Source organism: Oreochromis niloticus, linkage group LG16, assembly GCF_001858045.2.
Source record: "Oreochromis niloticus isolate F11D_XX linkage group LG16, O_niloticus_UMD_NMBU, whole genome shotgun sequence".
Lineage (NCBI taxonomy): Eukaryota > Metazoa > Chordata > Actinopteri > Cichliformes > Cichlidae > Oreochromis > Oreochromis niloticus.
In genome coordinates this window covers 14635154-14661787 of record NC_031987.2, presented here as the reverse complement: position 1 = coordinate 14661787, position 26634 = coordinate 14635154, and the positions used below count along the sequence as shown (strand labels likewise).

The window sequence follows — 26634 nt, the reverse complement described above, 5'->3', positions numbered from 1 at the left end:
ACAGACAATTTGGAGGAGGAGGGAAGAGGATTCGCCTGATTTGACAGTTTGTTTTTTTTTCGTTTTTTTTTCAAGTGATCAAATATGGGAAATTGCAGTCGAGATGTCTTGATGACTTTCAAATAATTACACCGAAAGCAACATTTTAGACTCCAATAATGGAAGAATGAACCCCTGGCTTAGTGATAGATTGCCAATAACAGTTATTAAGGATATTATAAATGCCTTTTGCGTGTTTTAAAAATTATATATATGAAAGCTGCATTTTTCTCCTGCAGCTCTTTATCTCTATTTTGCAAAAAGAAAAAAGAAAAAAAAGTTGCCAAACAAATTTTGTGCTCATTAGTCTTTTTAACCACATAACCAGTCTAAGGAAAAATCGTCCCAATGCCAGTGAAGATTTTAAAATGTTTAGTGGCTATTCTTCTGGGTCACCTGTACTGACAGCCATAGCTGACCCCCACATTCATCGATCCCATGGGTGACTGCACCCGATCTATGCTACACACTAGATCTCTTAACAGAGTAACACCTTCAGCGGGGTAGTTGCTGTCACTCCCAGCAAACTGTTTTAGATCTCAGGAGGACAAAAAAGCTGAACCCAGAATTCACCCATCATATTACCAAGATCAAGGCCACGGAGGAATACACCCACACCATAGTTACCCAGGCTTTCTCTCAAACACATGAAGCAGGGTGAGCAGCATACCACCACCTCTAAAACAAACTATTTTATTTTTGTGATTATGTCTTTTTTTTCTTGCTAAAATCACAATTACCCCTGTCGAAGTCAATGATGTGTGCTTCTTAGATATTAAAGCATTAAAGCAGGATACACGCTGCATCATCAGTGCAACAGCAATGTGGATTGATTCGGCTGTACTCATTTTCACCCCAGAAAGAGTAAATAGATCAAATGAATAAATCACCTTCTGAATCAGGCCTGACAGTCACCTACACATCTTGTTGCATCCGGTGTAGTATCACACACAGTCATCTGTGAATATCAATCATTTGTTTTGTATTTACTGCCATTTCATGCAGTATCTCTTGATTTTGTAGTGTAAATATCCATAATGGCCTGTTGCTCCCTTTTCTTTAACCCTTTCTCAATGCAGTCTCTGCTAAGTCAGTCTGGTTCCAGGCGAAATCTACCTCCCCTAATATCTTTTATGTCCCTGTACTTAACCACATGATATTCCTTGTCCAGTCAGAACCCAGCAAGCCCTACTGTACCAATGGTAGCTTCTAAAAACAGCACCAAGGCCTGACATAACTGTTTCCAAATGAATGATTGCATGGCAGCACAGAGCAAAGTTGAGATGCCTCTGAGCACTGTCTGCAAGGCACTGTGATTCAGTCCTCTTGAGGAGAACACACAGGAAAAGATTTCCCCATCAGTCACCAGGCCATCATAATTGCCAGGTGAACATTGGCTTCAGCTTCTGCACGATTCTGTGCTTTTATAATGAGTGCAGGGGGACACAGGTCACCCAATCCCTGCATTCTGGCCCTCATTAAGAGGAAAAGGCTATTCACATATTTGCAGAGCAAAAAATAAGGCTATTAGTTTGGATTGGCCAACAGCCAGCCAGCCAGCACCATGAGCTAGAAATTTTTAATTGCTGTATTTCATACATATGCTCACTGAAACAAAAGTCTGTACACTACTTTTGTCAAAGTGTCTCTCCTGCATGTACTTCCAGAAAAAGAGCAATTAACTCCAGGATACAGTGGAGCTTTTTTATGACAAAGTCCCTTTGGATTATCTTCAGTGTTCATGATTTAAAAATCCCCCGAGGCCTCCAAATCAAGAGAAAATTAAATGTTCCTGATTAAATAGGCACTGCTTAAAGTAAGAAAAAAACACTTTTTTTAAGAATCGAAAAGAGCCAAAAGCCTGTGTGCTGAACATAGCACCCTGCACACAATGCACCCAGTAGCTTACTAACGATGACTCTTGTTAATGCTTACATAGTAAAAGATCAAAATTCGAAATATTTGGAAACTGTGGCACAGTCAGTGATACTGACAGACAGACAGATATAGAAACTGGCTTTAAAAGTTTGAAAATGTTAGTTAGTCCATTTCAAGCAGGGCTTTGTTATCAGATTCGACCAGCTGTCTGACAGAAAGACAAGGTTTGAACACTTTGTGAACACATACAAAAAGCATTCACCAATCAGAGAGAGAGAGAGAAGAGAGATTTGAATCCTTATCAACTGTTTGTCTGAGATGTGAAATGTGCTCGCCACTCCTTTCATAAAATTGTTTGCATAGCTCAAACTGTAACTCAGATCAACCTGGGTTAAACATCATGAATCCTCTTGCCTTTATTTTGCTTTGTTTTTGTTCTTTATGTGTGCGAGCATGTGTGTGTTTAGCCCGTGATTTTCATGGAAATGCTGCTAAATTCTAGGAAGTAGAGAAAAGAAATGTTTCATCACTCATCCAAGTGACTTCCTCAGTCTCAGCTGACTGCAGGTTTCCCTAATCTTATAAACAGTACATTTGCATAATGACCAAACCTAGCACCACTGACTAACAGCATTGTGAGAAGGTGAAAGATGTACCCTTAGGCTCCCTCAACAATTCAGAGATGGTATGCAGGAACCTTTTAAACTGCACAGTCCTGGTTACTGGAACAGTTTGTCATTGTGTACCTTTATTTTCATGCAATTCACAACAAAAGCTGCCATTTCCACATGGATTGATTTCAGGTTAACTTACAGCCACAGAGACAATTACAAAAAAAATATCATGCAGTGTTAGAAAGTGTTTTTTATGCAAACATGCAGAACTTATCAACTGTAAGGGAGTCTATAGAAACCATTAATTGAAACATCATTCAAGCATCCCTAACCCTGCAGACACGCTTCTTTAATTCTGCTCAGCACATACAGTAGGCCTTGTCAGTGACAGCTAAATACAAGAAAGAGGTTAAAGTCCGGGCTTGTTCTTGTCACACACCAGGAGGCAGCTGATGTGTAACACTGTGCACTAAATTGGAATATATGCAGATGAGTTCTCATCTAATAATGAGAGAATTTTAAAAAGCAGTGCGTTTTGCTTCAACAAAGAAAAAGGGGTTTTCTCCACCAAAAGCACTTCTCCCATTTGCCATCTATAACCAGCACTTTCCATGCAGATGTTAGTTATGCAACAGCTAGTGTCATGTGTTAGTCAGTGATCAGAAATACTTTGATGATCTTCTGTAACCCATTTCTTAAAAATAGCCTGGGCAAAACCTGATGGGCGGGTGAGGATGGGATTGATTTATTAATCTAATCAGACCAATGTAGGACACTAGATGCATTTGTCCCCCTCCCTAAATCAGCTAGGATAGCACTTGAGGTTATTCTCGGAAGATCAGCCATCATGTCAGGCAATCTTCTCTTATTTTCTATCTTCCTTTATAATCTCTACAATCAAAGACAGTGCAGGGAAAACCGCCTCAGCTTTGATGCTGGCTTTGATGGATTTGTTCTTCTACGCCCCCCACAAATTTACGACTTCCTCACTAAAAATTCTCTGTAATCTTATTTAGCTGCTACAGTATTGATTTCTTGAATTTTGAACAAGCAATCCTCTTCTTATAAAAGATGCGTGCTATGTCTTTTCTCCCTGCAAAGATTAGTCTTTAACATGATCTGAAGCATGCTCATTGGATGCTGAAGCATTATCAGACTCTCCTCTATGCTTGGCATGTAATGTAAAACCATGTGGTGGATAAAAAGAGCAGCATCTCTAAACAAAAGGGTGCCCTGGGAGTGCATTCAATGAGCCCATGGGGCAATGCCCTATTTTGCAATTTAAAAGAAAATGATATATTGCAGACACACACCACACACAAAAACTGAATGGCTTCTTCCTTTGCTACACCTCTGCACCGAGTTTCATGACATTCACCTCAGACCCACCTCAGCCCTTGTTTTGGTGGAGAAATGGGAGTAAAGCAATTGGGTCACAATGTGGTGCCTCCAAGGGACATATGAAATTGTCAGCATCTTGTGGTAATCAAATGACATTACAGCTTTTTGTCAGTGACTGAAAGAGATGGCAACATTTAACCGCAAAACAAACTATCATACCTCTTACAGCTGCGCAATCATAGATTTAAAAAGAGATAAAAATTGTAGGTACACTGAACAGCAAATGGGAATATTATTCTGCGTCTGTTGGTTTTTCTGTCCCTAGCTGAAGCGAGACCTTATTAGTTGTTGCCTGGGTCAAAAATAGCATCTGAACAGGAGTGCTTTGTCGAACAGCTCCTGGAGATTGATGATTGATTACCACACAATTACTGCTGAAAGCAGCGGGGCCCTTCCTCCTAATCACTGCTTTCGTCGTAAAAAGGAGATTATCACATAGGAGAAGCTTGTTAGAGCCACTTCCTCCCTGAAAATCAATAAAAATTACTCAAGAGATGGCAAGCATACATCAGAAATGTCTCAGTTGAATCCCTAGGCTGGCTCTGCACATCTACAGGCAGGTACTGTACATTATTCTCGGTATGTGTGGGTGTGTGGGTGCCTCCTGTGGCAGTGGATGTTACCCCATCTGAGATATTAGCCTCAAACTATGTCTAATTAAAGCTGCTTTCCAATGTAGGCGCTCTGGAACTTTAGGTCCCCTCAACAATTAAGTGCAGGATTTCTCCTTTGGTCTCAAGCGAGGCGAAAAGACAAGAGGTTTGATTATCCCCTCTCTCTCTCTTCTACTACCCATTATTGGATTCACTTAGTTGATGGAAACCTATATATAGTGCAGGGGAGAGCCAGGCAGACCGGTATACAATCAAGTAAACCGCAGATACTTGGAGGGATAGGAGACAAAACGTACAGCCTTGGATTTGAAGTCGGGGCACGAAAGTGTTGAGTTTCTTGTCATGATGGTTTAATGGAAACGGGTTAGGGAGACTATCAGACTTTAGGGAGACAAGAGGTTCAATTGCTCCTGTTGCGTCCTTGGAAATTCCTCCAGGATGGGCTTAAGGGAAAAAAACAACAAACAAAAATGAGCTTTTCTATAAGCAACAGTAGTCATGATTTATAGGGAAAAAACTCAAGTTAATGCTTGGATTTACCTTTAGAAGGATAGCATTTACCAACCTTATTAATAACACTATTTATAATAACCCACTAAAACACATTTATGCACTTCAACACAATTATTCTATTGTTTACACTGTTACTTTTGTATTGAATATAACTAATTGCAACACAAAAGACACACATTAGTGCGCACAAATCACACACACCATCTTCTTTTATTGCCACATGTTGCTGAGTGCACTGCAGTAAGTCTCACACACCGGTGCTGCAACTTAAAGAAATACTTCCTTTGCACTGATTTGATTTTGCTGGTGACACAAATACTACTGTAAACCTAAGGTACTTTTATAGTGCTTATCCTTGGCTTCTGAATGAATTCACGTTTTTGAATAAAACATTACAAAACACGAAGGAATTATTTAAGCAAACAGTCTCAGGAATAATAGGGACTTTGTTGTGTAAAATGGGGGAATTAGACATGGTGTAATATGGTCTTGGGTCTCTAGATAAAACCACCTATTTATACAGTATTTCCTGAGCATAAAAAAGCCCATGATTTAAATAGCTGTCTTCATGATGAGGATGTTCTACCTTCACGAGCAACAGAAAGCTGCAGACAGCAACAGATAAGGCTTCCATTAGGGCTATTATTTTAAAGCATCTCACCCCTTAATGGACCCTCCTGGTGTGCCCACAAACCCGCTATCTTATCCTCACAGGGCCCGTTAACCAGCTTGGGTTTCGCTTCCTACAGGTGTGAGACTGTCTGAAACCACAGTCAGTCCCCTCAGGGCAGCTGCTGGGAGTGCTGTGAGGCACTGATGTTTTGTCAGCCCCACAACAACAACTGTTAATACCTCTGCAGTGGGCACCTTAGAGAGCTTTGAGACATACTGATCAAAAAGCTACCATAAGTGAGGACAATGAAAATGTACAGTATATCTGCTAAGAGTGTTTATCATTTTAAAAAAAGACTTCTTTTTTTAGCCACTATGTCTAATGAGACTTTAAGTACAAATAGTTTGTTTTCTTTTTAATTTTATGCTTAAATGATTATTCTTTCTTTTATTTGGTGAAAAAATGAAGACTTACACCACTCTCATGACTGCACTTTAAATGTGAAGCTGAGCAGAAACAAGGAACATCAGCACACCCAACACAGTCAATATACACTGTTGATCTATTTGTATATTTTTTGTACAAATAGTTACAAATATCTTTGTACGGACTTTGTTCTGGATTTTACTTAGAGCCAAGACATCTCTATGAGGCTGTCAGGTTTTATTCAATGCCCCTCTTTGAGCGTGATCCTGCCAGAGGTTTCTTCCTGTTATATAAAAAAACCAAATTTAATTGTTTTGCTGGATTAATCATGCTATACCCAACAAGTTAAAAAGTTAGCTTCAGAGAGTCTTTGTTTCATGTAGATGTGAGAAAGGTGTTGAGACTCACATACTTGTTAACACCATATCTAATCAGCCAATCACAGCCAGTGAATTTAGGCAAGTAGTCAAGGACAGGATGATCTGCTGATGTTCAAACCGAGCATCACCAAGGGGAAGAGATGTCATCTGAACATGGCGTTGTTGTTGGCACCAGGTTGGCTGAAATTATGAATGTACTGGAATTTTCCCGCACAACCATCTCTGGGGTTTAGCAAGAATGGATCAAAAAAGAGAAAACATCAATTGGGCGGCAATTCTCTGGTCCAATGTCAAACTGGAACATGACAGTTCATTGTACTTAAACGGCCTTCATAGGCACCTGGTTACAATCTAATATATCTCATGTGGTGGAATGAGGAAGTTGCATCATTGATGTGCAGCAAACAAATCTACGCAATAGCAAATTCAATTAGTTCGCAAGGCAAAAGTGGGTACTAGTCAAGTCTAACTTACTGTGTAAAGCAGTGGTTCTTAACCTGGGTTCGATCGAACCCTAGGGGTTCGGTGAGTCGGTCTCAGGGGTTCGGCATAGCCTCCGCCGTGACATGCACGGCTCATTTTGTGCACCAGTAAAAAACATATCTATGTCTTGAATTTGAAAAAAATCATATTTTATTTTTCACTAAAGAGGTTCAGTGAATGTGCATATGAAACTGGTGGGGTTCGGTACCTCCAACAAGGTTAAGAACCACTGGTGTAAAGTGATGAGTGTAAGGATGTTCGTCAACATGTTCAAATCGTTTTCTAATTCCTACGTTCTGTGCTAACAAAGAGTGGCAGCATATAATATTGTGCTGGATAAAAATGCCCATTTCAAACACATTTACAGTGAGCAAGGTGTTTTATGCCATTTTTAGTCGTTTTACTAGTTTTTAGTTGGGTGACTACACTGACACCAGCTGTTCTTGAAAGTATTATCATGATTTGCTATGAAGTCTATTATGAAGCCTGCTTTGATAGCTATAATAGAAGAAGGTGGAAATGCTACCTTAGTGTTATATCATGGTGGCCACTGGACTGTGGGCAGCACTTTGGAAATCCTGCTTCCAATCAATAAGCCTGACATTTATTGAATAAGTCATCAAGTCATTTTTTTCTGATTCCAGCTTCTGAAATGTGCAGACTTGCTGTTCACACAACTTTGCCTGTAAGAGGTTTGAGTATAGAAAACAAATATTTAAAATATATGCTGTCCTTTTCAACAACTTAAGGCTTCAAGGCTAAGCCATTAATTAATCAACTGAACAAAAATCAGAGAAATGAATGAATATTTCAAATAATTAGTAAAGTTGTATAATTCATGACGTCCAGTGTCTGCTGGGTATTCTGCTAGCTTTATTTTTTCAAAGCTTTGTTCAAAAAGAACAATTTTGCGTCTCAGACTTTTTCAGAGTCACCTGAAAGGTCAAGCCTTCTGTGATTAAACGTACACAGAATAATGACAAACTCCTTTACACATAAAGCATTAAACCAAAAACTAACATTCATTACAACGTAACTCTTATAGTATCCTGTTGTATTGGTGTTTTTTTCTAGCTCATAATAAAAGAGACGGTACAATTTGCTACATTTGAAAAGCACAGAGTAACCCCGGGTAATGAGATGTACGGGAGGCCTTAAAAGCTTATTAATCAACCGTATATTTTGGTGCGACAAGCTGTCAGGTGCTCAACAGTGAAGCTAATCGTTATTTTATGTTCAGAAGTTTTATTTTTTCTACAAAAAGGCAAAATGTACAAACAGATGACAAATGTGCAACCCACACATTGAAACATTACATTCCTGTTCTAACACCATGCACTTTAAGATAATGAAAAACAAATGTGTGTGCGTAATATCAAAGAGGTCACTGAATTTCAATCTGAATGCCAAGCAGGCACTTGGCATCAGTTCAGTATTCAAGCAGCATGGGCAGTATACCCCCCACCCCTCATGTACTTAGTCCTTCAGGTTGTCTCCGAATTGGTTTTTGTGGGACCAATGAGGATTTCCAAAACACACCACAATTTCAAAACCCAGTGTCAGCACTGTTTTTATTACTTCCAAGTCTATCCAGTGATTTTGTTTAATCATCATTCAATATGTTTTGCAAGAATATTCCAGTTTTACAGCATCTTAGAAAAATAATTGGTTCTGTATATATAACAACAATGGGTGCTAGATACATCTGAACAACATTATTTACAATACAATTTGTTTGCCGAATGTGGTGAAAGATATCTGTAAAGGTAACGATGAGTACTGATATACTTCATATTCACTTAATGCTATGATCAAGACTTTGTATCATTTATTTATGAGATATGATAATTATTTAATATCAATAAGCTGCAATATTTGATCTCAAACCATCCTTTTCAAACAGAAAACGAATCAACCATCCAAAATCACTAAAAACCAAACATGTAACAACTTTTATAAAGAAAGATTTGCACCCAGATATGTCATGATTTCTCCAATGGAAAGAATTTGAAATGTTTTGGAAACTGACTTAAAAATAATCTTTTTGATGTAATGATGTTTTGATAGCTATAATATTACAGTGTGATTTTCTCAGAAGTACCTGTTAAAATTTACATTCATTCAAAATGTATCACTTGTATTTCTAGTCCAACACCAACATCTTATTTCTCATCACCTGTAATAGATTAACTTCCATGATGTAATTCCTGTTGGAGTAATATGGAACATCAACAGCTGCATCAGTTAACAACAGTCCTGGAATTTCAAAGATATGTTTCAGGTATAGAGCTGTGCAAAAGTCTTGAGTTGCCCCTCATCTCCTTTTGCTTTGCTTCCAAAGTAGTTAGAGTTTCTTGCAATTTTTAAAGTGGTCTTGAGCAATAATTATCAATAGAATGTCTTTAAAATTTTGTCTTTGGACATTGACTTTTTATTTTTTACTAATTTCAGACAAGTTATTGTACCTGACCATTTTCAGACTAATGTTTTGGGGGGATTTTGCAGTTTTGGGGGGGGGTTTTGTCAATCCACTTAATAATAACCTATGACTCATTCAAGCATAAGACCCTAACCCAAGGGATAAACCAGTATTGTTCCTACACATAACAGACAACTTAGCACAGAACCAATTTTAAATTGCATCTTTAGGCACTTTGTTATTAGCATTCTGTTGCAAAAAACATATTTTTCCCCCAATTTCTTTACACCATCATGACTATGAACAGAGGCATTCAGGAGAGAGGTTCAATAGTGAGTCTCTATAGCCATCTGTAAAACAAGGTGGCGGCTCTGTCATGGTTTTGACTGCAATTCAGCCAGTATTACTGGGCGATCTTCAAAACTCATCAAAATTGATCAGATTTAGATCCCCCATCCCCAAACACACTGCCAATGTAGTAAAAGCATACCTGGATAGAAAAACACACAATGAAACACTGTCAATCATGGACTGGCGTCCCCAGAGCCCAGATCTCAACATTAATAAAGCAGCGTTGGATCAACTTGACAGAATGGAAAGACAGGCAGCCAACATCCAAAGACGACCTTTGAATGTCTTTTAAAAAGCCTGGAGAACTATTCCTGAAGACTTACTTATGGAAATTACAAGAAAGCTGCCTAAGAGAGTTCAGGCTATGTTGAAGAATACTAAAAACTGATTTATTTTAAAGCTCCTTAGAATTATACAAACTGTTTTGTCTTATACTGCATCTCCATGTATGTTTGCATGTCTCAATAAAGCATTGCAAATATCAAGAAGTTAAGGGTGGCTCAAGACTTTCTGCACAGTACTAGAAAGCATAACTTTAAAGAGATTAGTACAACTCTTTAACCAGGTTTAAGGGATCTTTATAAAAATGGTACTCCTCTTAAGTTAAACTGTAACAACTGATATGTGTGTCAGGGTTTCAACTGAAATTTGACTGTTCAGTTTGTTAAGGTTGGGCTTCCGTTTTCTCTCGAGCAGATTTATTACCACACAGTCTCATGAAATGTGATAACAAGACACGTCCTAAATAGCTAATGCTACAGTGGGCTTGATAAAGAAGAGGAAAAGCGTTAGTAGGTTATACAGGGCTATGACTTTATCCCTTCAGTAAATCACCTCAAGAGGGTAACACCTATCAGTGCTGATCTCCATATGTCAGTCAACAGTTGCAGTTAAAATGACCACCATGCTGCTTGAAGCATAGACACAGTAGACGCCGACATGAAAAGAGAATGAGCAGCAAACCAGCTGTTTTCTTTTACTACTGTACCTATAGTAGATACATCAATGCAGTGTCTGGATACAGTGTTGGTTATAGAATCTCAACCATTGCAAAGATGCATCTCAGAAAATGACAAATGGTCTCCTGTTTATGTTTTTCCAGAAGCTAATCAGCAGTCAGTGCAGCAGATTCACAGCTAGCAGGTGTCCATCACAGTGTGACTCCTTTGATGTGAGTGTTTTCCATGCACGACCCCATACGTCATTATCCTAGTTCAGATCTGCAAAAGTTCCCAAAGCTACAGCTCATCATATTTTTAGAAATGCATGTGCCAGTGCAGTTTATCCTCAAACCTGTGTTGAACTGTAATATGATCAAATGGAAGATAAGCCGCTGCTGCCCAGTTCTCTGCATTTCTTGGCCAGGCTGTTAAAAGCAAGAGGTGCATGATGTGTGGTAAGAGCCATCTGGTGAGGGTAAGGAAAGCCAGGACTGGTTTGGAGGAGAAGGACAGAGGAGTGAGGTGAAGAGTCAGACGCTAAGGGTCATGTTACGGAGCAGCCACTGCTGGGAACGGCTGCCATTGCAGTCTCTCAATGTGGGGACCATCTTGTCGTCCTCAGAGGGCATGTCCAAGCACTGGTTGCTATTCACATGCAGCAGAGTAAGTCGCTGGAGAGAAAAGACGAAAAACAAAACAAAAACAGGCAGTTACAGCTGATGTAAATATATACACATGACATTAAACAATTACAAGTTGAAGGCCAACCTCCCCTGTGTTTTACAGTCATGTACCCTCAAAGATGCAGGTCATCACTGAGGGCATCAGCACCAGCTGCCAGTGCCTGACTGCTTCAACTGTGGTCTGAAGAAAAGCCGAATCTATGCGCATTACTCAAACCAACCCTCACAGATTCATTTTAACTACTAATTTCCCAAATTTCAGCTTTTGTTGTACCATCGACCCAGTAAATAAACTTAAGTCTGTGCTTGCACCATTTATTAAAACAATAAAAACAGAATGACAAAATAAGGAACATCAAGAGAAAAAGACTTGAATAAAAAAGGGTTACCCCTCATACAATACATCTCTCATTCTGAAACGCTGTGGAAATCGAGGCTCCTGTCGGGGGAGAAACTTGTCATTGGCACTTTAACAAAAGGATGTTTCTGTGATTGACTGAGCTTCAAAAGCATCAACTTCTCTAGAGGTTTTTTTTTCTTCTTTTTTTTCCCCCCAAATTCAGTGATAATGGGAAAATGAGTTGTTTTAATGTTAAAACCACTGCAACAAACTCGCTGCAGTGTTTTCGGTTTTATCACTATGTTTAGGTTTGCAAACTCCTATATGTTCATTGAATAGCAGGTGAAGACACATCATGAACAAGTAGACCTCTGCATACATTTGACCTTAACAAGGAGGTCTACTGAGGCGTTTTCTAGTCTTTAAAGCTGATTTTTGACCATTAAAAGTGATTATATTCTGTGTTATTTACATTTGTAATCATTGTTTACACATCCAGAAATTACAAAGCAGCTTTAAAAATGAATGTAGGGTCTGTTTATACTCTGTTTTTATCTCTGTTTTGGTCTGTGCCATCGACAAAGGAAAAGATCCGGTCCTGTAGCTCCTAATTTTCACCAACCATTCACTGCAGGCCAGAAAATCAAACCAAAGAGCTGAAATGATAGCGATGTGAGGTGATAATAATGTTTGTTCCTCTGAGTGACCCTTATCACATACATGTGGTGATCTGGTCCATTCTCATGAACAATAATAAACAGTTTTAAATATTTATTTATTCCAATTATTAAAATAACCTAGGAAAAAGATTTTATTGTTAACACTGCAGCTCATTATATTTACTTTTTGATCAAAGTGCTACAGTATAATAGGCACCATTAGTACCAGCAGTAATACTGCTGGTGCTTGTTAGCACTAACCACATCACGAATATTTATTCAACACCATGCTTGGGATAAACTGTGTTTTTATTGTTAATGCGACACATTATAGTAGCATCTTTTTTCAGAACAGATAACAAGTAACCAGGGATCATGAGGAGAGGAAAAAGGTTACAATGTGACATTAGTTGCAACAAATATCTCTACCCTAATGATCGTGTGTGCCTTAGTCAGTACACCACAATGATCGCCTCTCAGTTGCAAATTGTGTAAAATCTGATAAAAAAATTTCCACTTTTGTTACTAGGGTTGCTGTAGCTCAGGGGGTAGAGCAGATCATCTACTAATCAGAAGGCTGGTGGTTCGATATCTGGCTCCTCCAGTCTGCATGCCAAATATCCTTGGACAAGATAGTAAATACAAGTTGCTTGTATGGATGGGTGAATTAGGCAAGTTTTATAAAGCACTTTAAGTGCTCAGTTAGAGTTAAAAAACAAACAAAACAAAAAAAAACCTATATAAGAACCAGTCCATGTACTAGCAGCGTGTCACAAAAAAAACCACACAATTTGTTGCTATTTTTCAGCTGATTCAAAGATGACACAGTTTGACAGCATTACATTTTTGCACCAACAAGGTGATTTGTAAAGAGTTATTAACAGAAAACCTGGCATATTTGAGCAGGGTGCGCAGTGTGTCCTTAAAAATTTTGAGGAAACTGGAGAAGTGAAGGACAAAAGAAGTGGCTACAGCAGATTCACCATATTTGAAAGTCGTGTCCTTATAAAATAGGGGGGAAAAAAATCCAGCAAAGACCTGACACAGAACCAGAGAGATGTATCTGGCCATTGAACTGATCCATCTCTCGTTCACTGACACCTCATAAGAAATTGTTTCTGTGGAAGGATGAGGCAGAGAAGAGAAAAGGCCAAAACATGCCAAATTATATTTATAGAGTGATAAATCCAGTTTAGAAAATTTAGGTTCAAATCATCATGAGTTCAGGAGAAAGGTACAACAGGGAGTGTCTACAGTTATGTGTAAAACACGGCGGAGGATCGGTCATGGTTGGGGGTTCAATTCAGCCAGTGGTGCTAGGGACCTTGTCAAAATAGATGGAATTATTGACACAGAAAGGTAAAGTCAGACTCTGACCCACCAACAACTATAAGGCATCTGATTGGCAGCAGCTTCATTTTTCAGCGTGGTCCCAAACACACTGCAATGCAGTAAAAGCACAGAACAAAAGAAGAGCTTTGACTGTCCTTCAAGAGGCCTTGAGAATTATTCCTAAAGATTACTTTAAAAAATGGACGCTGCCTAAGACAGTTCAGCCTGTGTTAAGGAATAAAGTCAGTAACATGAAATATTGACTTTCAAGCTCGTTGCAATTGCACAAACTCTGTTGTTGCCTTATAAACTGTAAACTTTCTATGCATGTTTGCACATTTTTTGATAAATCACTGCACTTAGTTCTCTTTTTTCTAGCAAAATATAAAGAAATAAGAGGTTGCTCTAGACTTGCACAGCATTGTATACCAGTAAAAACACCTGCACAGAACTATCAATATGAAGGTGTGTAATTGCAAAGCTTATCATTATACAAGTATTTTAATAACCTTACATTTCTCACAGTGGCTTCATTACACATCACAGGCCAAATATGCCATCATCTGCTAACTAAATGGACCGTGGGACAAGTTGGATCGGGCTCTGTCTAACTGGGCTCAGGTGACAATGACTGATTAACTGGCTTTCTTCATGAAAGACATTTTAGTAAAATAATGATGAGTGAAAACCATTAACACTCTCAGGGATCTGGTACTGTGCATACTGGCTCACTGTCACTGCCATAGCTCATCAAGACACTTAAATAGAACAGGGTCCCTGTTAATGTAATTACAGTATTCCTTCTCCTGCTCCACTCCATCACTCCTGTCTGGTCATATGTGATGCTTTTCGTGGAAACCAGAAAGGCTAGAAAACAGGACAAACTGGACCAGACTGGAAATAATACACCTGTTGTGATGAGCTCGAACTCAAGCACCACACAAGTGGTATGTACCACAGGAGAGAATCTGTGGCTATCTGCCACACGTCACCAGAGATAACACCCCCCACTAACAACTGTAAGAGAGCCCTCAATAGCCTTGATTAACCATTTATGTTTAAACCCTCAGTAGTAACATGCTTCCGCAATTTCATTCCTCACTTGAGTTGCTTTTCTCATCCTAATGATCACATGCAGAGGAGTAGGGGACTTGAGAGTTGGTTTGTAAAGAGAAGCAGAGCCTCTGCAGAGAAAAACAATGCCACGAGAGAAATTGGCAAAATTATGTTAGGAGCTACAAAGATGCCATGTAATATATGAAAACGTATAAGCGCATAAATGAAAACCAAAACAGAGATAGCCTCAGGTTTAGCAGTTTAAGACAATGTTATATTGGCATAAAAAATAAAACTCAGGTGAAAAAGTAACCTAAAAATACATCATGGCATAAAAACTGGTCATTAAGCATGATTTTTTTTCTTTTAATCCTGCAATCGAGGCATAAATCTTCATTAAAACAAGACTGTGCTTTGACTGTTAACAGAGGATATTCAGACTAATGAGCTCACGGAGACGCTCAGGCCATGTTTGATCTCAAGCTATAAAACACAAGGGCCCAACACTATCTGCCTGGATACAAAGAAGTGCAGGCAAACACAGCCATATATGCATGCACACGCACACACACACACACACACGCGTGTATATCTTTCCTGAAGTACACATTGCAGACTGCCCTACAGGGCACATTTGTTCAAACAGAGCGAGAACAAAGAGAGCAGGTGGCACACAACCTCACACACCTGTCTAAAAACAAAGGAAAAGAACAATAAGCTTAAGCTACACTATACATTAATTTTAAAAAGTATTTCTTTAATAGTAGTTGTAACTTAGTAGCAAAGTTCTCCCTAAACTATTGAGAAGAAGAATAAAAAAGAAGCAAAGATCAACAATTTTTTCCTAATCCAGACTGAATGAATACTACATTTTTGTGCCATGCACAGGGCATAATCATTTACAAAGCCTTTCTAAACAGCCTTAAATCATAAGGATAATATTTTTCCTTTCATTCAAAATCTAAACTTACTCCAGTGGAACATGTGGCACAAGAGAAGTATAATTTGGAAAAAACAAAAACAACAAAAACGTTCCATGTTCAATGAAATTACTGGAAATATGGAGGTCCTGTCCTTTGCTCATAATCATTTCATGCTTGCTTTGGGGCAGAGAAAACTCCCATCTTAGCCTCCCAGCAAACCAAGCACCGTCTCCAGAGCAAGAAACCGAGTGTGTGCACAGCTGAGACCAGCTAATTAAATGATGACCGTTTCTAACCATAACCCAGGTTGAGGAATAGCATCCTCTTTATCACCACACAGCACACTGGACTTGCTGAAAGGCAGAGAGGTTCCCGTTTTGACATGATCTTCTGTGCTTACTGCTGGGGATCTAGATAGAGGAGTGGCTTTTTTGTGGGAGATACAAAAACAGCAGATACTTTTGTATCTCAGGGCAGATTCAGCAACAGTCTCATTTGCTTTAATGGAGCCCTTCTCTTGTGTACGTGCTCCTCTCTGCTTGCTATGCTAGGAGGACGTCTGAGAGTGAACAGCAAATCAGGCCATCTAACAGCAGGTCACTATACTGCCACAACTCTGACACACACCAGCAGTCCCGGGAGCTCCTTACCCAATTTGCCCTGCTTGGACACAGAAACTGTGGCATGCTACAGTGAAATTGCTCTTTAGTGTTTTGAGAGATACAACAGTACAGGATTCTGAGGTGTTCACTCCAAATTACTCAGCAGAACAGAATTGGCTACAGAGAGAATGACTGACAGACACAAAGCCTGGAAAAGGCAGGAAAATAACAACTCCGAAATGGACAGAAATGCTGAGCTGAAGAACATTCCTCACAAAAGTATGTAAATAAGAAGGCTTAGTGGTGAAAAAACACTGATAATAGGCGTTTTTACAATGTACATGGAACACGGTGTACACAGCTGCTTTTGGCCAATAAGAGTGGCCTGAGCAACTACAGCCATGAAAGGTAGGTTCACAATGAAGGATCACTTCAAAAGAACTTGTAAACAATGGCGAGCCCATTTGAATAAGGCTCTGCATGCAGATAATCAGCTAAAAATAAGCACGTCCTCCATCTCGGCCATCATTCATCATGTGCAGGCAGTCCAGGGGACAGCCAGTGAATTTTCACATCAAAATAAAATATTTATTTTGGAAAATAAATGTCAATTGAGATCTAATTTAGCAAGAAGATTAGCTAAAGGTCTTCCAGATAGCATCTTATACACAGAAGCATCTTGACAGGACATCTGTCATTGCGTAATGAAGCTCTTCCCATGTCTCTGTGCACTCCCCCCTTGAAAGGTCACCAATAACAAAAAAGTGTTAATGCTTCCTAAAACACATGCACATTCAGGGTACACCTGGAAGAACCACAAATCTACTCTCACTGACAAAAATCACTAAGTCAAACATACTCTCAAAACTTGAGAAAACAGCCAAAGTTGCCTAGTAAAGCCCAAACAGGTCTAGTGAATTCTAACAGTGTGAAACTACATTGCTACAGAGCAACTATGATGACCACCAACCTCTATTCTAAGCCTAACTTGTGCTAATCTGCTCACCTCAGGCCCCCCGTAGCCCCCAAGAGCAGACTTGAGTTTAGAGAAAATAATCCGTGGGACTGAAGTAGAGGTGTCTAGCGACCTCCAGACGAGTGTAGTTGTGGAGGATCCACGACTGTATTGGACTGTTGTTACAGTACTCCACAGTGGGGCCATAGGTGCCGTCCTCCAGACGGCCGATGGTCAGACATGATTGGGTGATGATGTGGAGGAAGGTGTGCTTCTGCAGTGAGCCAGGAGGGAAAAGGGACAGATGGTTTTCAAGGTAAGTCACAGAGTCATAAAGTAATTCTTAAACTGATGCGTCTGTTCTTTGCAATAAACTTTCCCAGACACTGACTAAATGTCTGAGGTTATTTAGGCCATTTCTTATTTTATTTAGTTATTAGATAGACCATATTTAAGTGATCAGGGTAATGTTTCAAATTATTCATGTGGCTATTGGCTCAGTCACCCACACAAAAAGGTAACAGGATGGCAACCTCCTTGCAAGAAATCAGTAGCAACAATCACTTGTAGGCAGATCTCATTGATGTGGACAGATTTCCAACACGTTAAAATCTGTCTCCATTTATCAATCTGAGTGTGTTTGCACCAATAAGCGCTTGCCCACTGAAAGTTTTCTGGTTATACTCCTATATAAAAGCAAGCAGAGTGCCAGAGTGTCATTCTTTAGTTAAACTGCCATTCTGCAGCAACTACATCACAGTTTAATGTTTAATATAAATGTGCCATATTCTGCTGATTTATCACAGTTAATCCCTCTGTTGTCACAGATTGCATGTAACTGCCAACTTGACCCCATTCAATGGCACACTGTTGACAGACTGATAGGAGACCCACTTATTTTTAATCGACATCTTGATGCACAAAGTTGCTTTGAGGTCAGCAACTGACTGCAAGTAGTTGCAGGCCTGGTTGCTGTCGCCAAAGCAACCACTGAAACCAATCTCCTTGACTTTCAAAACCCCTGAGAAAATGACCACATCAACAATTTGAACATATCCTTACGATGAGGCAGACAACATTTGCCAAATTAGCACAATACAAATAAAAAATTTTTTGTAATTTATAAAAAGAGATGGACAATGAAAAAAAAAGTTAGATATTTAGTAAAAACATGTCATCTATGTGCTAATTGGTGGCAGGGCGTGGTCGGCGGTGCCGCGACAGGGAAAGCGGACCCAGCTGCGTGGCATCGCAATCACGCCTCGCCAACTTAAGATCAGTGTAGAGTCCTGTTGTGGTGTTGCTGTTGTTGTTGGTATGTGGCTGGCAGCTGGGAAGCTGAGCCGACTTGTGTGAACTTCAAGCGTAATAAAGAGAATGTTCAAGAGTGGTGAAACGTGGTCGTGTCATGCCTCTTACCTGCCACATAATTATAACAGGAATTTGAGTGCATCTATTTGGTTCTACTATTTTACTCCCTGATACAGCCTGTGGCTTAGTGTGCCTCATTTGTAAATAGCTACTCATTCAATATGCCAATCCATGCCTCAAACTCTGTATCTCCAATAAACTCATTACTTGCATTTTGCTGCAATAGTTCAAGTGTGAATTAAATAACGATTAGCTCAAATATTTTAAGTCTTAAAAAAAATAAAGAACATTTTGGGGCTCTTAAGCCAGAAAACTGGCTGAAAAAAGTTTAAAAACTACAGTAATTAGACTCTACCAAAGCTAAAACACAACTTGACAAGCACAGCAAAGTAAAAAAGGACAAATAAATTGGTGAAAACTTCAGCACACTAATAAATTTTGGCTATCATGTGTTTGAGTGGGATATCCATATGAGGGAAAGCACAGTAAATAGAACTTATTACTGGCTGAAACAGCAGAGTAAGTGAAAAGGAAAGAGGGATGTCGGTCACAACTGTAAATGAATACAGGAGGAATATGGAAAAGCCAGGTATTTCTGTGAAAGTGAAACTGATGACCAGATGAAATGTTAATGGTACTGTAGTCATCCAGGATTCAGTCCCTGTCAGTCACACCTGGGCTAAAAATAACATCGGCCACTGACAGCGATGAAACCCCAGAGCTGTTTACAACAGAGACCGGTCCTCTTCGTTATGAATTATTCATTTTATTCTCTTTTTTTCCATTTTAAGAAAAGCACACAGAGAACAAAGTGTAATGAAAGGATTTCTCCATGGATTTGTTCAATGCTCGATGGAAAGGCCTCTGAGCTTCCTCACTTTGTCATATCGACATGTCAGTGATAGGACATCTCAATCACTCATAGACAACTCTGCATGCGACGCTGCATCGTCTAACCATCTCCCAGAGGATTAAAAATGCATAAATTGTTCATATAAAAATGCTTTTTGAGTTGTGTAATCCATAATGTATTTTGAGTTCTGAGGAAATAAGGCTTGAGAAGAACATTTCGTTTTCCTATGAGATTCAAAATGTCTTTCTGTTTCCTGCCCACAACATCTGTTTCTTCATTTGACTGAATATCAAAAATGCAAGCCTATTACCGCTTGCATACCCAGGAATATTAAGTAAAGTGAAACCCTGGTGTTCGATATGCAGCGTCTAGCTTTGTCGAGTTTTGGTATTTTCTAATTCAGTGCAACAGCAAAACAAAGGAAAAGACTTTGATACACATATGTACAAACATATACCTGTAATGAGCCACAGAGCTAAAAAAATATACATAAGGTTATTATTTTTTCACCATTTTGCACCTAATGCATGCAATCATTTTTCTTTGATATTTGTAGGTGATTAGGTGATACTTGTGTTTTTGTTTTTTTTGGGGGGGGGTTATAGGTTAGACTTGAGTTTCTCTCTGTGATGTAAATTATTTGGTGACTTGATTGTTCTGCTGCACATACGATAATTAAATCACTGCTGCACATACAATTTTATACAATATATAAAAGGATAAATTGCAATGCATGATCCCAGGTCACGAATGTAGGAAAAGGTTTTCAGTACACATCCAAAAAATATATATATATATATATATATTTACATAAACGATCTACCGTACTAACCACTAACCACACACTCCTACTCACAATACTAAATCACAATGTGGCACTTCAGGAGGGACAAATTGAACAGCTTACCTCAAAATCATATTCCCACTTGCCAACATACTACATAATGAGACGAGAAAAGAGAAACAGCTGCTGGGTTGAAATAGCAACTCAACTTCCTGGTGCTTTAAAAAAAAACAACACACAGCACCATCTTGTGGCAGAAAACAGTCATTCTAGTTTCCCACGACCAAAAATCCTCAGTGTCCTATTGCTCATGAAATTACCTTTTGACAGGTAAAGGTACAAACATTAAATTGAGGAACAGGGGAAAAGAATGGCCACTTGCTTTAGAACCCTTATTTTGAATTATCTGGTTCCTACAGGGGCCACAGATCCTACCTCAGCATCGTACTCAAACATCTGATTGCCCTTCATGTGGTGACACTTGAGCATGACAACAGGCCCGTTGAGGCGGGAGACATCCAGGCAGAGGTCATCTGTTCTGATTTCTTTATCCGCAGTGTACGAGAATACCTGCAGAAAGAGGTTTTATTAAACTCTTGAAAAACATCAGTAACACCAACATCACAAAAAATACAAACAACAGTATTGTAAGGGTTTTTAGTGATACATGACTAAGCTGTACCTCTTTTTTGTTTTTTTATTTACACTCTAGAGCTGTACTTTATTGGGTATTTCCAGGATGTTCTACAGATATTTTTTGTACAAGACTGGACAGATATTCTGTCTTGTGTGCTGCAGAAAAAAACTATAATGAGACTCAAGTATAAAGAATACTGATTGGACCAAAGCGAATTCTGGGCTAAAAATTAACACTGGACTTCAGAAATGAGAGAGAGAAAGCATTGTACTGAAAATCTGCCCATTGACTTAGAAGTTGGAGATTAACACACTCCTCGCTTCCAACCTGAAGTCAAGTTTTTGGGCAAGATAATGTACTGCTAGAGGCTGCACTTTAAAATTAAGTACACCCCATGATTTAGTAGCTTGGAGAACCACCTTTAGCAGCAATAATTTGAAATGACTGTTTTTTGTATGACTTCATCATTCTCTCTGTGGGGAAACTGAAGCATTTGTTTCTGCGCAGCTCTCTTAAGGTCCTGCCATAACATTTCAGTCAAGTTGAGGTCTGATTTGACTGGACCATTGCAACACCGTGATTATTTTATTTTTCAGTTCTTCTGCTGCAGATTTGCTGCAGTGCTTGGAGTCATTGACCTACTGCATGACCCAGGCTTTAGCTGTCAAACAGATGGCCTGACATTTGACTCTAGAATACTTTGATACGGAGAACGGCTCATGGTCGACTGAATGACTACAAGGCGCCCAGGTCCTGTGGCTGCAAAACAGGGTCAAATCATCTACTGTGCTTGACAGCTGGTATGAGGTATTTGTACTAATGCGTCGTGTTTAGGTTTTACTAAACATGGTGCTGTGCACCTCCAGTCTGGTGCTATCTGTCCAAAGGAGGGATGTCTTGTTCAAGAAGTCCTGTGCTTTGTTCAGATACAATTTTGCAAACTAAGCCATGCTGCCATACTCTTTTTAAAGAGAACAGGTTTTCCCAACAAGTCATACAATCAAGCTTGATTAGTTCACGCTAATTGTACCATCATGAACTTTAACATGCTAATTGAAGCCTGGATGGTCTGAGATGTAGTTCTTGGGATTGTGCTTTTAATATCTGTAAGTATTACATGCCCTGACCTTGGAGTAAATTTGCTGAGATGTCTACTCCTGGGAACATTGTGTTAACACCTAAATGGTCCAGATCAGCAAACTGCAAATTATAGAGGTGCTCACACCTGCTAATGATCAATTAATCAAGTACGTTTAGTTAGCAACACCTGGCTGCTACCCAAGTAGAACACTTAAGGCTGTGCTTAGTTTCATTCAGATTTAAAGTTACATTTGCAAATATTATAATATAGACAATAGTATTTCTTTTCACAATTAAGTATAATGCTCTAAATACAGTATTTACTGTTATCTCCTCACCTGGTTTCCACCCATCCCGTGGCAGTTGAAAAAGCCAACCTTCTCGTTCTCCTTTCTCCCCATGTTGTCCATACACTGGTTGGTCTCAACATTTCTGATCTATAGACAGGAAGTTCATATTTACAAATATGAAGTACAAGTTTAAGACTTCAGTGTTACAAAGTTAATAAAGTGTTACATTATAGCATTTTATTTATGTTTCTTTTGACAACAGCTAGGCTACAGGAACAGAAAAAACATAAATTACCAGAATAATGAGGTCCCATTTAATACATCAAAAATTATTCTTTTCTAAGTCTTTGTTTTTTGTCCTCCCTCATTGTTTGAAATCTGCATCCAAGGATCTCTTATGCAAATTGATTATCAATCACTACATCTTAAATATTGTCTTCCAAAGAAATTAATCTGTTAATATATAATTAGCAACAGCATTTTAGTTCACTCAGTTGTACTATCTTTAGGGTTTGATGAGTTTTTTAATTAACCTTTTAAACCCAAATGTATTATATTTGATCCGTGAGTTTTGGAAACGTATACATCCGTGTTTTTTTCCCCCTCACAAAACAGCAAAATAATTTGCACAATATATTTTTAAGAATTTATTTTTTTAGTTTTTAGTTTTAGTCAGAAGGTTTAATAATCACTCAAAAAATTTTAATTTTCTGGCAGTTATTTCATGGTTCAGGCTTTAAAGGGTTAAAAAAAATAACATATTTCCTGGCATTTGACAAAATAATCATATAAGTAAATAACAGAGAATAATCTTAGTTGCCACCCCAGGTTTGCAAATATTGCAGCATGTCTGAATTGCTTCACCTTAATAAGCTAGATGCTAATGCCACTAACGCTGAAACTACTTTAAATGCAAGTCACAGATTTAATGATGCTTCCTTTTTGGAAACTGGAAAAAGTTTGTCACCATCTTCCATAAATGCTATAGCTAAAATCACATATATACCACATCACTGAGTTAATTTAGTCCAACCTCTACTCATTATATCCACTTTTAAAGATGAAACTGAGCTAAGTTGACTGCACACTTCTCAATAAGCAATTATCACAGCTCCTACTGACTTCCAGTCAACTCAGCTATCTAATGAACTCCTACATTCACAGAGCTAAAGCGGAGCTGACTATGTATGTTGCCTAAGCCATTACCATGCCTATGATGCAGGAACGGAATGGCATTCATAATAATTAAGTGATATAAAACCTAATGGTTCCGGCTGTTAAAGAAAGGCTGACTGTGTGTTATGGGGGATGAGAATCAGCCAGAAGTAGTCTGGTATAGAGGAAAATAGGAGAAAAGGTGCTGCAGTGGCTAAAGGGAGATAGAGAAAACCAGTTTTTACTGCAGTATAGGAGAGCAGTGCAAAGGAGAGAAAAAAGTCCCCTCATCCTCAGCTGTATGAATGTTAGAGGATTACAACCTCATTTCACACTCAGTTCGTAGACTGACATTACTTTTACATGACCTCCATCCATCTCCAGATAGCACGGTCCATGTTAGCACTGAGTTGACCCCCGCTTCAATGCTTCCCACACAAAGCTATGTTCATCAAGAAGCTGATTGTGGTCACTCTAAAAAAGCGAGAGGGAAATAACTAAAACATCTCTCTTAAAATAAGCTGTGTCAAAACTGTAAATTAGTAGTTATCAAACCATACTACCTCCTTATAATTTCTACCTATTAACAATCCTATGAAAAATCAGATTTTTAAGGTAGGTACTTGGAAACAGTCTTTCTTTGTTTTTTAAAGAGCAGAATACAAAACTATTTAGAATGCATACATGAGCTTTATCTCACTGCCTCAACATGTGAGGGGGATCAATACCGACTGCTTTAACAGCCACACGTCTGTTTATTATGCACGTTCAATACAAACTTGGTTGTTTGTTTTTCAGCTTTTTTTTAAGCCTTCCCCAGATCCTGATATTTTCAGGCTGTATCTCACAGAGATATTGTCTTTCTGAAAGAAAATGAAAAAAATAAGCCCAGGCGCTAAAAGGATACATCTGACTGAATGCAGAAGGAGCCGGTGTATGCGATACATTATAGAAGATTAGAGTATAAGAGAGCTCATACTTCACCAAGAGAGTAGTATCTTCTTGGGATCTGGGAGTCTGGGTAGATGTTCTCTAGATACCAGGAAAACGGTTTGCACTTTAAGGCCTCACGGAGGGCTTTGCGAGAGGAGACGTCTCCGTACTCCACCCGCATCACGCCTGCAAATGAAATGTCAAGACAGGGAATGCAGCCATATGTATCAGTGAACATCATCAGTCACATTAAGAGCCACATTTTCTGCTCTGAAAATAGGATGGTTCTGTTTCTTTGCACCACCGAGACCAGACACCAGGGGGAACCTTTATGAAGGAAAAACAAAACGCTTTACCTGAAAATATCCCAATCATAATGTTAGCCTGCAATCCCATTTACAAACAGCGTAATGTGGAAGATGCATCTCCTTCAACTGCGTACAAGTGCAAAAGCTGTGCAATAACTGTGGGCCATGATGTAAGTCACTTTAGCCAAATGTGAACTGCCTGATGTATCAGCGTTGATGAAACTAAAGACTGAGAAAGGATTAGACAGCGACTGGGCACAGACACTTACAAACACATTAGACAGATGGTTTCTTCCTAGAGTGCCGCTTGAGGACTCGTAGCTTGAATGCAGATAGACTCAAGGTGGTAATTTAATATGAAAGAACATGATTGCAATGAGGGAAAATAGAGGACAGCTTTCAAAAACCAGTCAACATGTAAGACGTATAGCACTGTACTGTATCTATCTATCACACAGGACTAAGATATTGCAAACAGCTTACCAATACCAATAGTATCTCAGGCTTTAATGTGGGAAACAGAAATATCAAGTTGGCAGATAAAAGCAGTGAGCTGAAGGCTACTTTTCTCTTCCTCTCTTTTTTTCTATCTGCGGGGGCTAAGCATCACATGTTATAGATCATGATGAATAGCCTCTTAGATCCAGTGCAGAGAAATAACAAGGAAAGGGGTACACTTTTAATAGGATCACTAGATGCCACTCCCAAATTCAGCCTGAGCAACATACTGTGTTCTTCTGCACCAATAAGGGAGGTCTGGCAGCAGCACAACCCAGATCATTCTCCCTAATGTCCTGGAGGAGCAGACAGTCATCGCGGGGCCACAATACACAGAGAAACTCATCCATCACAGCCCTGGCTCTGTCTGCACACATGCCCGTGGAGAATCCTGCCCGACTGAGAGGAAGAGAAGGTCACAATTTGTGCCGTAAGATCGAAAGATTACGGATGATCCCTTATAGGTTGGCTGGCATCTAAAACAGTTAACCAGAGATTTCCGGGATACCGCTCCCTGCAAAAGGGTAATCACATTACTAAGTCGACAGATGGAGGGGTACTCATCTCTCAATCTGCACAGTCGTATTGTTCTAGTTTGTCCGTATGTGTTTGAGCTCTGTTTGAAAGATGGCCGTTCGTGACTAATTTCTGAACCCAAGTTCAAGAGAGCACTAAAGAAATGTATCTGAGAGAAGGAATTAATTAATCCCAATTTGAGGATGGCAAAGCTGCGTTAAATTCAAATATATAAAAAAAAAAAAGAAAATGTACATTTGCATAAGAATAAAAAAAGAACCTTGCAAGAGAATGAAAGACTAAAATGGAAGAGACATGTCTTTCCTTTTCACACCAATTTGCTAAATTAACCACACAGGGGTAACCACACAGGGGTCCAGCAATGAGGTTTGTTCACATCTTCCTTTAACCAGCAGTGCACACTGAAACTTTTTTTTATAACATGTAAAATTCGCAGAGCTGATTTAAACTCTTGGTCTTCAGCTCTCTGCATCATTTCAGTGGCTGAGAGTAGTAGTGACATGGTAGCAGTTTCATTGCTCTGTACCTGGTGATATGATATAAAAGAAGTCTTTGAAATCATCCATCCAGACTTCGGCCAGGCGCCTGTTGTTCTTGTTGATGACTTGGCCCGTTCCTCCAGGGAAACTGTATGGGGTGGCCTTCCGGAAAACATGGCCCACGTGTGAACATGTTACAATTTCCAAGGAGCCACCGCATTGCCAAATCTGCAAGCGTAGAGACAAGGCAGATTTATGTAGTATGTGACAGGAAAGCAGACAAATAGGCTGGATACAAACTGATGAAACAGTCAGTGAATGCCTGTTCCCTTTGTTCTACCCCCTTGATGCTTAGGTGACCTACATAAATGATAACGTTTGTTACCAATAAAAAGATTTGCTCTTAAATATTAACAGCGTACCATCGTACCACACACACACTTACTGCAGATCTGTTTGTGACTAGATGCTGCAGCTCACAGGCATG

The 26634-nt window shown here is 39.2% G+C and overlaps 1 protein-coding gene across 3 annotated transcripts in view; it reads right to left on the bottom strand.

Moving 5' to 3' along the window:
- Positions 1 to 8529: 8529 nt before the first annotated feature.
- Positions 8530 to 26634, bottom strand: part of galnt13 (polypeptide N-acetylgalactosaminyltransferase 13) — a 37636-nt gene continuing 19531 nt past the window's right edge. For 2 of the 3 annotated variants that reach the window (XM_019353335.2, XM_005453012.4), the window contains 6 exons: positions 26195 to 26375; positions 24372 to 24511; positions 22286 to 22384; positions 20666 to 20800; positions 17274 to 17496; positions 11207 to 11343 (listed from right to left, as the gene is read on the bottom strand). In XM_019353335.2, coding sequence (XP_019208880.1) covers positions 17311 to 17496; positions 20666 to 20800; positions 22286 to 22384; positions 24372 to 24511; positions 26195 to 26375 — 741 coding nt within the window. In that variant the 3' untranslated portion in view covers positions 11207 to 11343; positions 17274 to 17310. Of the gene's footprint in view, positions 11344 to 17273; positions 17497 to 20665; positions 20801 to 22285; positions 22385 to 24371; positions 24512 to 26194; positions 26376 to 26634 lie in introns of all 3 variants that reach the window. The other variant, XM_003447420.5, reaches the window with a different exon arrangement.